The sequence below is a fragment of the Spermophilus citellus genome (assembly GCF_964194105.1).
Source record: "Spermophilus citellus genome assembly, chromosome: 7".
Taxonomy (NCBI): domain Eukaryota; kingdom Metazoa; phylum Chordata; class Mammalia; order Rodentia; family Sciuridae; genus Spermophilus; species Spermophilus citellus.
This window is the reverse complement of record NC_138188.1, coordinates 114,243,925-114,257,392: the sequence shown is the minus strand read 5'-3', so window position 1 is coordinate 114,257,392 and position 13,468 is coordinate 114,243,925. Positions and strand designations below refer to the sequence as shown.

At 38.4% G+C, this 13,468-nt stretch overlaps 1 protein-coding gene across 1 annotated transcript in view; it reads right to left on the bottom strand.

Moving 5' to 3' along the window:
* The window catches only part of ATP13A5 (ATPase 13A5), a gene marked incomplete at its 5' end in the record, with an annotated part of 107,813 nt that overhangs the window by 76,612 nt on the left and 17,733 nt on the right, over positions 1–13,468 (bottom strand). The window contains 4 exons of the mRNA XM_081302842.1: positions 6,924–7,004; positions 7,106–7,176; positions 7,394–7,540; positions 8,700–8,873. Coding sequence (XP_081158968.1) covers positions 6,924–7,004; positions 7,106–7,176; positions 7,394–7,540; positions 8,700–8,873 — 473 coding nt within the window. The remainder of the gene's footprint in view (positions 1–6,923; positions 7,005–7,105; positions 7,177–7,393; positions 7,541–8,699; positions 8,874–13,468) is intronic.

Below are 13,468 nucleotides of genomic sequence, written 5' to 3'. Positions count from 1 at the left end.
ATGTGAATGGTCACATCCATCTCACATTGGTCTCTCCAGCACCCAGGACAGGCCCTTAGTATGTGAACTGAATGAATATGGCAGTGAATAAATGAATGCTCTGGAAGATGATAGAAGGTCTTCACCTAGGAAACATATACTTTGCAAACAAGGTATAATACATGTGTTCATTATAAAAAGAAGCTTTCATGTATGTATAGTATTTTACAAAGTTCTTACAAAAGACTCATTTGATCCTGATGATAGTCCACAGACAAGAGTGAGTAGCTCCATTAGCCAATGAGAAAAATTGTTTGGTGTGGGTGTTTAGCCAAAGGTGCACACATCTAATATTAATCATGACAATATAACTTTCAAGCAGAGATAACAGTGCCAGAAACTTTACTTATCCTTTTAAAGCCATTAACTACTTTAATCATCACATTATCCCCATCAGATTTCATATTATATATAACCTACTGTAAAGAAAACTGAAGTTTGGATAGATTAAGTCTCAGGATATCAAAGCTAGAGAGAGACAGAGCTGGGCTTCCTACCTTGATCTCTAGACTTTACAACTCTGCCTCAGCAAGTACCAAAGGAGAGAATCTACATGAAATATCCTTGATATCATTGAGATATAACTGAGACCTGAGCCCAATTTCTTCTGAGTTGAAGCCAAGCTTTTGCAAGTGTATAATTATTGCTTGCAAGGGACAGAGAGGACTCATACCAAGGTCTTATGGTTCCATACTAGAGAAATACTGGGGCTTGGGGGAGTTAAGAGACAAGCAGGCCAAATACCCATGCTACTATATAGCTTCATGACTCCCAAAACTTCACACTGGGAAAGACCACAACTCAATCAACTTTGGTACCAAATCCATAGCAATAATAAATTATTGGTCTATTGTCAGAACTTCTCAGGACTCCAAATTTGAGCCCCCAAACAGTCCCCATCTGTCTCCAATTCTTCACTCTGTAAATGCCTCCTCAGATTGAAAGAGCCAAATCTGACATTGAGCCTAGTGGTTGAGAAATGTGAGCTAGAATAGACCTGGCTTTGCCTCTAGCTAAGCCTTTATACTTGCTGTTCCTCTACCTGGAATCCGTTTCCCTGTGTCTTTGCATAGCTTGCTCTCTTGTTGTGTTCAGATTACTCTTCAAATAATACCTTCTTATGTGGACCTTCCCAAATCATTCTATTTAAAATAGGTGTAGTGTAATGGTAGAGCACTTGCCTAACTTAGCAAGCACAAGGCACTGGGTTCAATCCCCAGTACTGGGGGAATAAAAGAACTACTCAAATATTCTCTTTATATTCTTAACCTACCTTATTTTTTCTTTATAATGCATATGATTACCTGGAATTACACCTTATTTTTAACATGATAATGAGTATGCAAATGATAGACTGTATCCTCTATTATCATATAAGCTTCTAGGACACCTACATCTCACAAAGGCCTAAAACAGGAGCTAATACACATAACACACTGGAGCATTATGCATTGAATGAATGGTTGGAGGGTTGAGTGAGGCATGAGCCTTGGTTCCCTTATCTATATAATAAGTTTGGTAAAATATGCCTAATAAAATTGTTATCAGCATCATAGCGCAATAGATATGAAAAGCTTTTAGCAAAGGTGCCAGGGCAGGACAAGCTCTCAGTAAATGGCAGCCATCTTTGAAGTCTGAATTCCTTTGGCAAAATTAACTGTATTTTTCTCTCTTTCAACAATATTCTCTTTTTCAGTCACAGTGCAGACTTCATTGAATTGTAACATATATTTTTATGCCTTTTTCTCCTTGGATTGTCTAGACTCTCTTTAAAGGCAGGAATGGAACTTTTTCAACTCTATTTTCCTGGTATCTAAGGACACAGTATCTGACACAGATGTTCCTGAATACTGTAGTTAATTAATAAGAAACACTATGGCCCATATCTAGAATACTGTCTCCCCTGAAAAGACTCAAAACTCAGATGCACAACTAAGATAGAACCAGACTGTGGAAAGTCAACGTAGAAAGGTAACCAAAGGTCCAGTATGTTTTGACTCTTCCTGTTTGGTGAGATGGTTTCTGATATTACCATTAAATGAAGAGCTTAGACTCAAAGAGGTCAGGGAACCAGTGGATCAATACTTGCCTGTAGATAGTGATATTTAGAGCTCATCTGGGGCATGTTTAAATCATAGCCTGTTATGCCCCTTGTTGCTGTCCTTTCTGTTGTCTCTTGCCAAAAAAAATAGAGTTTGTTTAGGGAACATGTGCCCATCTCAATCTCAGTGTAAGCCAAGTTTTCAGGAAATGCTGACCAATGATTAAAAAACCAAGAGGAATAGGAGGCCTGAATTGGGTCACGTGAGTAAAGGTCCAATATTATATTTGCTGACTAAAAATCTGATGAGCTGGCAGGGAAATGAGGCCCTGAAATTGTTCCAAGTGTCTTCTCTGAACAACATAAGCCAAAAACAACTAAATAGTCTTGCCTGGCATTTCTAACAATCCATCAAAGGAAGAGTAGCTGTAGAGTAAAGAAGTTGAATTTCACAGCAGGAACTTGTGAAAGGAATTTCTAAGCTAACTAGGGGCAGCACTTGAAAGACCACTGAGGTTTCATTCAACTCCGACATATTAGTAAATCTGCTGGATTGTTTTAATTCTGAAACACCCAATGTGAATGACTGGGAGTACTTTCTATGGGGGTGTTTCATGGTGCCTAATTTTCCTTTATTCATTCATTTACCCATTTATTCACCAAAGAATTGTTGGAAATATATTGTGTGGTTTACTGGTGCACTATAGGCACCAAGTGGTGTGGTGTGGACTAGAGTGGAGTACTGGGGAGGCAGGAGCCAGTTAGAGTGACTGGTGAGCTTCTTCACATGATCACTCTGCTATTTTGCTCAAAGATTCCCCTCTGATAAGCCTCCAATGGTTGCTGGCAGGGAGGGAGGGATACCTGCAGCTTTCCAAACAGTCCATGCCAGGCCAAGAGATTCCAGCATGATCCACTGCCAGGAACTTGAGAATTTAGGGAGTAAGCATCTGGAGTCTGAAAAAGCTCTCTGGTGGTTCTGCTAGCCAATCCTTCACCGGCTTAAAACCATTTCTTAAAGGAAAGGAGACCACAGACCTTCACAGATGCAGAGTATGGCATTCAAACGTTTGAGATTTGGGTATGGTTGTATACAGATGGGTTGGTCACAGAGCACTCCTATTTTAAAAGTTAATAGGAAAATTGGTATATTTTTTAAAAATGCTTTCTTTGTATGTGTTGGAGGAGCTCATTTTTAGCAATGCTTTGAAATGCTTAAACACTTTCATGAAATATTGATAAAAAAGCTCCATTTTACAAGTGACACAGAAGTTACTTTAGTTTTTCACATTAATGCTCATCTGTGAACTATCCATTTCTTTCATTTCCTTAATTAGGCATTTCCAGATGACCTCAGGAAGAGCTGGGCTCTTCCAGGATCCCATGCCTCTGTGTGAGCTAAATGAGACACTTCCAGTCAACTTTTCTTGAGGAAGTATGCTGAGCATTCCCAGGCATAAAAATCTGGAAGGGGAAAAGAACCAGAAGGGGGTGGGGAATTGAGGTTGGGGTACAAAAAGCCCAGGACAGGATCTTTCCAGGACATAGAATTCAGAACTTCAACTTACTGATCCCTCCTCCACAGGATTTTGCTCTGAAACAAGCTTTGGAGATAAGTGATTTCACACTTCCAGTGGACCCAAACCCATAGAACCATGGGTCTGAGAATTTACATTTATTAAAATGGGAATATTGATCTCAGTTTATTTAATTTTTATTCAGTGCCTTTTGCATTATATTTTGAAGAAAAATACATAATAATATTTTAAAGTGACTTATTAACTTCTGATTGAATGTTAAGACTTGAGATTTCAGCTATTGGCTTCTGCCTGTCCCCTCTTCCAGCCAGCTTTTCCTTGCTCCTTCCTAAAGAGCTGGTCTGATGGTTGAAGATCTGTGATCAGGATGCTTTCCAGAAGTGTAACTTTCAAAGGGCATAAAGGTCATGGTACATAAGCATGATTTCTTTTCTGAATTTTGTCCCCTCAATACTTGAGGAGTAAGGGAGTAGTTTCATGGTAGATGCAACCTCTGTCCCTTCCTCCCTCTTTCTTTTTCTGTCTTCTTTCTTTTCTAAAGTTCTGTCTTCTCATGAAACAGCCTCTGCCAGCTTAGAGCTATACCTTGATAGCAAACCTACCCTTCTTTTGCTGCCTGTGCTTTGGATTCTTTTCCTCTGGTACTGAGGGGCATGCCTCCCCGCCCCCACTTACCCCCCTCAATAGTATAGCAAATGCTGGGAATTAACTCTGGCCCTGCATAATCCCTGAGTTGACCATGTCCCTTCCCGCTTCTTGTCCTGTGATGTCACATTGGTGCCTTAACTCAGCCTTGTCTGGACTATTTCTACCATAGAAACTGGCAAACTCTGCCCTTCGAAGCTTTATTGTTGTTGTTGTTGTTGTTGTTGTTATTATTATTATTACTTTCTTTCAGACAACAGGTCACCAACAAGGTGAATAGTTTGGAGTTAACTCCAGAAGGGAGTCTGCCTATCTATTACTATTTTCAGGGATGTATCAAGGTAGACTGGGTGAAAAAGAAAGTAAAAAAATCCTCAACTTTAAAATTATCCTAACAGTCCACCTGCCTAGATAGGAATCCAGTAGGTTTATTGGTTTCATAGAACCCCATTCTTGTGATGTAAAAGAATCACCTAAGGTCTCTATGAATCTGTCTCAGTCAGATACTTAGAGGGAAGTTTGAGTTTAGTCCATGATGGGTACAGATTGGAACAGGAGCCCCCTATGACAACTTACTTGCTCTCTTCCTGATACCTTCTGGCAATTTCTCTCCAAGGAAAAATTAACTCTTCTGATGTCCTGATATGCTAAATAAAAGCATATATATCCATTTTCCTCTTTGCCTGGCTGCTTGGAAGCCTATAAAGAACTTTATATTTAGACTCTATAGCTTTTTATCATCATCATCTGAGATTCTTGCATGTCCCTCCCTCTTTTTTCATTTCTCACATTACATTCTTGTTTGTGTTTGTGTAGGGGGTGACAGTAGGTGGGTACTGGAGATCAAACCCTAGGACCTTGCACATGCTAGACAACAACTCTACCACTGAGCTATATTCCCAGTCCAGTGATCTTAGTTTTAAATGCAAGCAGGCTCAAATTCATTTAGAAAATTGGAAGCTATCTCTTAACCAATCCATCAATCATATTTAAATTTAAAAAAGAAAACTTTAGTCTTACCTTAAGAAATGGGAAAAATGCTCCACATTCTACTTACTCTTTTTTTCACCCTCCATTCAGACATGCCCATAAAATAAAATATGCCTATGTTGATAAGATTATCTCCTCTATTTTTCATATTTGGGAAACCATATTCTGTCTTGCTTATTAGATTGTCAAGTTCTTTATTGTGTGGACCAGATTTAAATTTAATTATGTATGATGCTTATTAAAGCGTGGCACTTTATAAATAAGGACAAATGGGAGGTAGCTACACTGATGGGAAATCTTTCTGGTAGAAATGGCTTCCTAGGCAGAGAATATCTACATATATCAATGAGATTTCTTAAATGCTCTAGATCAATCCTTTAAACATCTGTGCTTATGCTACTAAACCAATAGGTTTTTAATAACTTTGAAAACTTTTTGTGTTTCAATGTATTAAGCATTACATCTGAAATCTTATATAACGATACCATTTCTAAGGCATTTTGCAGTGCTGTCCTGGTCTAGATGCACTATTTTTCATAGTGCTTTTTCAGGGGGAAAACTTAAAAACAACAAATCAGTAATTCTTCCCTCAGTTTATGTGAGGATTATGGAAGTTGCTTGCCAAAATGCATAGTTCCTTCTATTATTAGTACTACTTTCTCCTACAGAATCATCAGAATTATGGGGGTAGAGCCCCAAACCAACATTTTAGGTAGCAGACTTCTGCTTAGCTTGAGAATTGGGGTTTCTGGCTGACTGCAAAGTTAGGCAGGTAATGTCCATCAAATGCCTGAGAAATGAAGGAGACTAGGAACTGTGTGGGGAAGTCTTGCAATGGATTCCTTCAGACTCACCAGGATTGGCAGTTTCAAGTATAGTTAAGAAAGCAGGGACTCCATATCACTGTGAATCAAGGGGCTGTGTGAGCAGTTCCTAATCTATGCCACAGTACCAGTCCCATGATTGTGCCATTCTTTTTGTCTCTCTATCTCTAGTCAGTAAATGTCTCTTTCCTTTCAGATTGCTGGTTACTTGCAAAGTGCCTGGCATAATTAGAAGCATGTAGTTAACAAATCAATGAATGCATTCATTTATTCTACAAATAGCTATTAAGCTCCTACCATGAATAAAGAACTGTTCTAGGTGCTGGAGATGCCGCAATGAATAGCACAACTAACCAGACAAAACCCTCTCCTGACAGCCTGATACATGGTTGGCAGTTCTAGTGTAATATTCAGAACTTTCATCAATAAATACTTATTTTATTCTTTCTCAGCAAACATGCCATTGCAGAGCTGTTTGTTCATAGTAGAATGCATTTTTAATAGTGCCTTCTTGATCCTCAGAAGCTTTGGAGGGTTAGGAAGCTGATGTTTATGGAATAACTCAAGATTTTTTAAAGACGAGAATTAAAAAAGGGAACACAAAGATACTGTTCTATAAACCTTAGAGAACAATCAAATTTTTTTTTATTGCATTGCACTTAGTCTTTTTCAAACAATAATTTTGCATCTGAGAATATTATAGACTCTCCCTATCCTTCCAGCAAATGAATCAGGACTATATCAGGTTGATAAAGCATTGTGCCAACAGTACACTAATGGTGACTCATTTGGTACTTCACTTTTCTGCCAGCGGAGTTTACTCTCAGGAAGTATTGTACACCCTACCTGACTTCTTGCTCTTCGCTGGTCAGACCCAATCCAAACGTATGATGGATATCATAGCAGGAGTTGCTGTCTTCCAGCAACCTAGGACATGGTAAAGCGGAACCACAATCAGCTCACGACACTCAACATGTCAGTGTTCTTCCCCCACATCCTGATGCAGTGGTGGAAAAAGTTGTACTTACCCAACTTTCTGGAAGCGCTTCTCCAAGTAATCCCAAACATACCTGATTTTCTGAACTTGGATGCATCGCAGCTGCAATCACAAATGTGTTGGAACAAGAATGATTCATAAGTCACATGAAAGGGTTGTGTTCAATACAGATCCCCGTGTGTGTCTCCCTTTCTTTGATAGATAACTGTTATTCCCAGCCCAATAGATAGCTGTCATTCCAAGAACTCTCATGGATAAACATTTATTTTATTCTTTCTTTGCAAACATGCCATCACCTTGCATTCTTAAAATCACTTACTTTTAAATCCGGCTTCATTACTGCTTGGTTTATGACAGAGTGGTGGTCAGCCACCAAAGGGTCTTTTGGGTTCTTGCTTATAGGAAACTTCAGGGTAGATAAGTGGAGGCAGAGCACCTTCTTTCTAATATATCTTTGAAATTCATCCTAGAATAGTTAATACAATCCATAAAATTCTCAATTGTAATTTAGTAAAGTGCTCAATTAACCAAACACCTACCATATGCTAGACCAGTGTTTCCCAAAGTTTGGGGCAAAACTTTTTCTCAAACAAGATCCTCAGTATTATCTTAGAACTTACTAGAAAGGCAGATTCTCAGCCCCACCCCAGTCCTCCTGAGCCAGAAACTGTTGGAGGGGTCAGCCATCTGTGTTGTAATGATCCCTCCAGAGAATTTGGATTTGCACAAACATTTGAGAACCAGTGGGAAAAAAGAGAAAAAAATACTTTGCAGGAAGATTTATGTCTAAAAAAATGTGTTTTAGCTATTTTTAAATGACATTTAGATGTTTAAAAGGTCTAATATCTTCCAAAATACTTATTTTTGAAAAAGTGAATGATTGTTCCCAGGTTATGGTCTCTAAGTGTTGTAACCCTCAGAGCTGCTGATACTATAGTCACTAGGCTCTCTGCCCATTAGCCTAACATGCTAGACATTTCCCCAGGCTGAAGTGAAAGAAGTGTCCTTTATTCTTGGGCTCAAAAAGAGACAGTGTACACACTGGAGAGCTATTTTGCCATTGCCTTTTTTTTCAATTAGGGGAATTCTTTAAGTAGAGGAAGATCTGCCCTGAGAACTCTGGTTCATCATTTATTGGTTCACAGATGCCACATTGAAGACATGATCATGACTTTTCTTGTTTTGAATAAATTTTTAATTGACACATAGTAGTTGTGCTTATCTTGGGGGTATGGTGAGACTTTTCAATTCATGCATACAGTCTACAATGATCAGTTCAGGTAATTGGCCCACCCATCACCTCAGACATTTATTATTTCTTCATGTTGGGAGTATTAAAAATTCTTTCTGTTAGCTATCTTCATGGTCAATTATTTTCAACCATGATGTCTACAGTGTAACAGAACATTAGAGGTTATTCCTCCTCTCAACTGCTCCCTGGTACGCATTAACCCTCCTCTCCATCCCTCCCCCCCTCCAATCCCTTCTCAGGCTCTGATAACCACTATTTTGTTCTGTACTTCTATCAGATCTACTTTTTAGCTCCCACCTATGGTGAGAACATACAGTATTTGTCTTTCTGTGATGATCATGGCATTTCAACTAGATAACCAAAGGTCACGTACTGTTGTCCTCAGCAAAACAGTGTCTGCTTCTTGCAAGGAGCATGGGGTGCAGTTGGCCCACACCCTCCACTCTGGCCTCCAGTAGAACAGCAGCTGAAGGACTCCACCAGTCAGCACGTATGCGATAAGGCACAGGGCTCTCCGAAGATGCTGGGTGTGGTAACCAAACACCTCCTAGAGCGTAAATAAAAGATCACTCTATTTTTCAATTTTTACAAAAATACAATCTTTTTTGGTTTCTAAAGACAAAGACATTAGAGCCAAGGATGTTGTTGAGGGAGAAATTTGGCTGTCAGCGGACATAATGAAAACAGGAATCTTTTTACTTTGCTGGCATAAAAAATGAAAATCTTAGGAGGAACATGGGAGTCGTAGACTCATTTGCTTCTAAGTATTCAGAAAGTCACCTTAGATTTTTATAAAATACCTCATATTTTGAACCACGTATGTTTTTTTTAAGCATAAGGTATTGCTATAGTGTAGATATGAAATGTTCCCCAAAAGTTCATGGATGAGATAATGCAAGAATGTTGAGTGATAATGCGATCAGATTATGAGAGGCATGATCTGATCAGGGCATTAGTCCATCAATGTGGATTCAGTGGTGGTAACCATAGGCAAGCCGGGTGTGGCTGGGGGAGGTAGATCACTGGGGTTGTGTCTTTAGGGTAAATATATTTTGCCCCTTTTGAGTGGAACTCTCTCAGCTTCTTAGTTGCCATATACTGATCTGTCACACCATTCTGCCAAGATCTTCTGCCTCACCTCAGGCTTAGAGCAATGAAGTCAGCCAACTATGAACTGAGCCTTTGAAATGGAGCCAAAATAAACTTTCTTCTTTAAGTTGTTCTTCACAGGTATTTTATCACAGTGGGAAAAAAAACACAACTAACTAAAACAAATAATTAGTACAATGAGTGGGACCATTGAGGTGACTAAACTGACCATGTGGTTCAGAGGCTTTTGGAGCTTTGTAAACTTTTTGGGAAGAATTTTGGAAATTTTAGAAATGCAGGACGGAAAAGCTTTAGAATGTTGTAAGTGGAGTTTAATGTTCTGGTGGGGGATGAGAAGACCAAAATGCTGTTGAAAATAAAGACTGGGCACATGAAATTTCAGAGGACTTTATTACAAATTGGACTAGAGGTCATTCAGGTAATACACTGGCAAAGAAGTTGTTTACATTTTGCCCATTTCCTAAGACTTTCTATGAGGCTCAATTTAAAGGTAGTAGACTAATTAATCCAGCAAAAGGTTGCACAACATTTAGGAGTTGGCATGGGTTTTGCTGGTGACTTTTTGCCAGGTTTACTGTGATAATCAGGAGCAGAAAACAAAGTGGAAAAATGTGAAAAACTTGTGGTTTGGCCAGAAACGTGCAAGTAAACAGACTAAGGAAGTTGTGACTATTAAAGACATTATAGCCACAAAGAGAGGCTAAGTACTTTGGATGGAGATAATAGGAAAGATGGCTTGTGGGCTTCTCCAGAGTTGGCAAGACCACACTCATCTCAGGCTTAAAGCCTTTGAGAAGAGACCATGGGGTCACTCTGCTTGAGAGGGAGGCCTAAGAAGTTTTTCCACTGTGCTCAGTCAGGCACTCAGAGGCTACTGCAGCCATGGTATATAGAGGCTTGGTTATTGCTCTAGATAATAGTAAACCTTGGCATCAACCATGTGGTGCTGGTTCTGCAGGAATGCAGGATGCTGGAATTAGGAGGTCATGGAGATTGCACTGAGCTTTCAAAGGAAGACCTGGAAGGCCAGATAAGGAATAGTTGGAATACCTGTAGCCTTTCCCTGAGAGGGTGGTGCATGAAGATAGATATGCAAGAAGATGAAACTGCAATGGAGACCCCCAACATTAAGATATGCCTGTATCTTGGGATATAAGCTGAGGAAAGTTGCAGAAATTGAGCAAAAACAATCTAAGACAGAAGTTGTATGGTATGCAATCAGCAAGGCTGTAGGAGTGAAACTACGTAAGCCCTTTGGAGAGATCTTCAAAATGTCATGCACCCCAGGTGCTGGACATGTAGGTAGGACTTGTTTGTCCAACTGGATTTTAGTCTTGCTTTAGTCTCATCCTTTCTTCCTCTGCCCCTATTTCTCCTTTGAGGAAGGGAAATGTTTACTCTGTGCCATTGTATGTAGGATATATGTAACTTGCTTTTTTTGGCACTGAGGATTTAACCCAGGAGTTATATTTCTAGCTCTTTTTATTTTTCATTTTGAGACAGGGTCTCACTAAATTGTCTAATGCCTTGCTAAGTTGCTAAGGCTGGCCTTTATCTTGCAATCCTCCTGTATCAGCCTCCCAAGTTGCTGGATTTTAGGCTTGTACAACTGTGTCCAGCGGTAATTTGGTTTTGCTCTTTATTCTCACAGCTAAGAGTTTATCTTGAGTTTTAGATGAGATTTTGGACTTGAAATTTGGGGCAATGATGGAACTTTTAAGACTACAGAGACTCTTGGAAATGGACTCAATGTATTTTGCACTGTGAGATGGTCATTAACTTTTGGAGACCAGAGACAGAATGTCATAGTTTAAATGTGAGGTATTCCCCCAAATCCCATGTGTGAGAAAGTGCAAGTACATTCAGTGGCAAAATAATTCAATTATGAGAAGTATAAACTAATCAGTGGATTAAACCATTGACATGGACTGATAAGAGTGTTAGCTGTAGGCATGTGGGGTTTGGCTGAAGATAGGTCACTGGGGGTGTGCCTTAGGGTAAATATAACTTGTGCCTTGTGAATAGACTTCTCTCTGCTTCCTAGTTGCAAAGTCCTGATCTTCTTTCCTCTGCCACATCCTTCTTCCAGGATGTTCTGCCTTACTCAGGAAGAGTGGAGTTGGCCCACTACGGACTGAATCTCTGAAACCATGAGCCAAAAAAAAAAAAAATTCCTTTAACTTCTTCTTCTCAGGCCTTTTGTCACAGGGACAGAAAAAGCTAACTAAAACTGGTACTTTAAAAAGTGTTAACATGAGTTTTTTGAAGGAAGATGAGAAAATTCTGATAGATATGACCCACACTTATATCTAGGTTTACCCACATTCAGATTTAGTTCAGAATTATATGATTGAGAATGACTGAAACTGTGAATAGATATTCTGTTCTCTGAATCAGTCTGTTATAAATCAAGAGATTATCCATGGACATGAAAGACATTCCAAAGATGACTTATATTTATTTACCCTGAAAGTAACTTGCTGAAATACATGTATCTTTAGTAGCAGTTTAGTTAGTATTTATCACAAATTGAATAAACTTGAGATACTGTTTTAGAGGAAAACAGATTTGGTTGTGTAAAGCCAACTTCTAGTTTATAACTTCTACAAAGAAGTTTCATTGAATTGGTTTACAAATTTCAATAACTAGTGTATTTTGAAGACTCCAAGGATGCTAATTTTGAATGACGACTTCACTCGACTGCTATTTCAGATTGTACTGTCACTTTTTGGTTTTTGTTTCTCCTATAATTTTGAACTCCCAAGTTCAGATCACAGAGTTATAATGTCAAGAAAATAGATTTTTATTGAGTTTCTATAGTATTTTTGATGATGGAAACTGTTGAATTTTACACCAGCTTAGATCGTGCTACTGTATAACAAATCTCTAGGCTTACTGTTTGGAAAAGTTTTCATTTTCAGTATGGTCATTTCATTACCTTCTAACAAATCTGTCAGACATGGAGATTATAGTAACAGTTGTTGAATACAATCCCTAAGCATGGTGAAAAGGCCACAGGCTTAAGAAACAGATAATCTAAGTAAGAGTCGCTCTCTGCTCCACCTCAGCCATGTAACTTCAGGTAGCTCATTTCGCCTCAAAGGAATCCCAATTTAATCTGCTACAAAACAATCAGAAATACATGCCTTACAAGGTATTTGTGTTTAGATGAACTAATGTCTGGTTAAATGCTCTGTAAAATAATGACAATTATGTGAGTTTCTTTTCACTGATAATTAGCAATATCACTCGTCTGAGGAAAAGCATTTATGAAGCCTAGCAGTGCTAGTGGTACGGTCTCTCTATCTTGAGATTACTCATGAAAAGATATAAATTTAATTTAGAAACAATTATTCATCCTGTTTTTAAGCATATTTTAGATTGGATCTCCTCCTTCTCTTCCTGTATTCCCTCTGCTTTTATAAACCTTGGTTTTATTTGGGAATTATAGTTTCATTAGACCCAAATTAAATATATATGCCAGCTCACAAATTATGTAATAAATGTATATTCTTTGAGTTATTTACAGGGGATTATTGCCAAAGCCCAACTGTGTACAGAACAGAAGCAGAATGATTTGGAATTTTAGTAAAGCTTGTAGCTGAAATGAGTTCATTGATAAACAACTTTCTCTTTTTCATTTGTTTAACACGCAATGGCATTGGTAATCATAACTCTGGTATCCCTTTGGTCCTCTTCTATATAATTCTTTAATTTAAAAAAAATGCTAGCAAAACTACAACAAAATCTGTATAGCTATAAAATGCAAGTAGCCTGAATAATTCTTTAGGAAAAGAAAGGTTATAAGTTGTATCAAGAATTAAAGACATTTCTACTTCTTGAAACAATAATTCCTCCCTTGGGAATATAATCTAATGAAATAGTACATAAAGGAAAAAGTGATAAATGTAAGATATTCAGTGCAATATTATCTGTAATACCAAGCCCATTTGAAGAATGAAATGAAAGCTAATGGCTAATGGTCCAGTAAGTTGTGACACATCAAATAGTGGACATCATAGAGCCATTAGA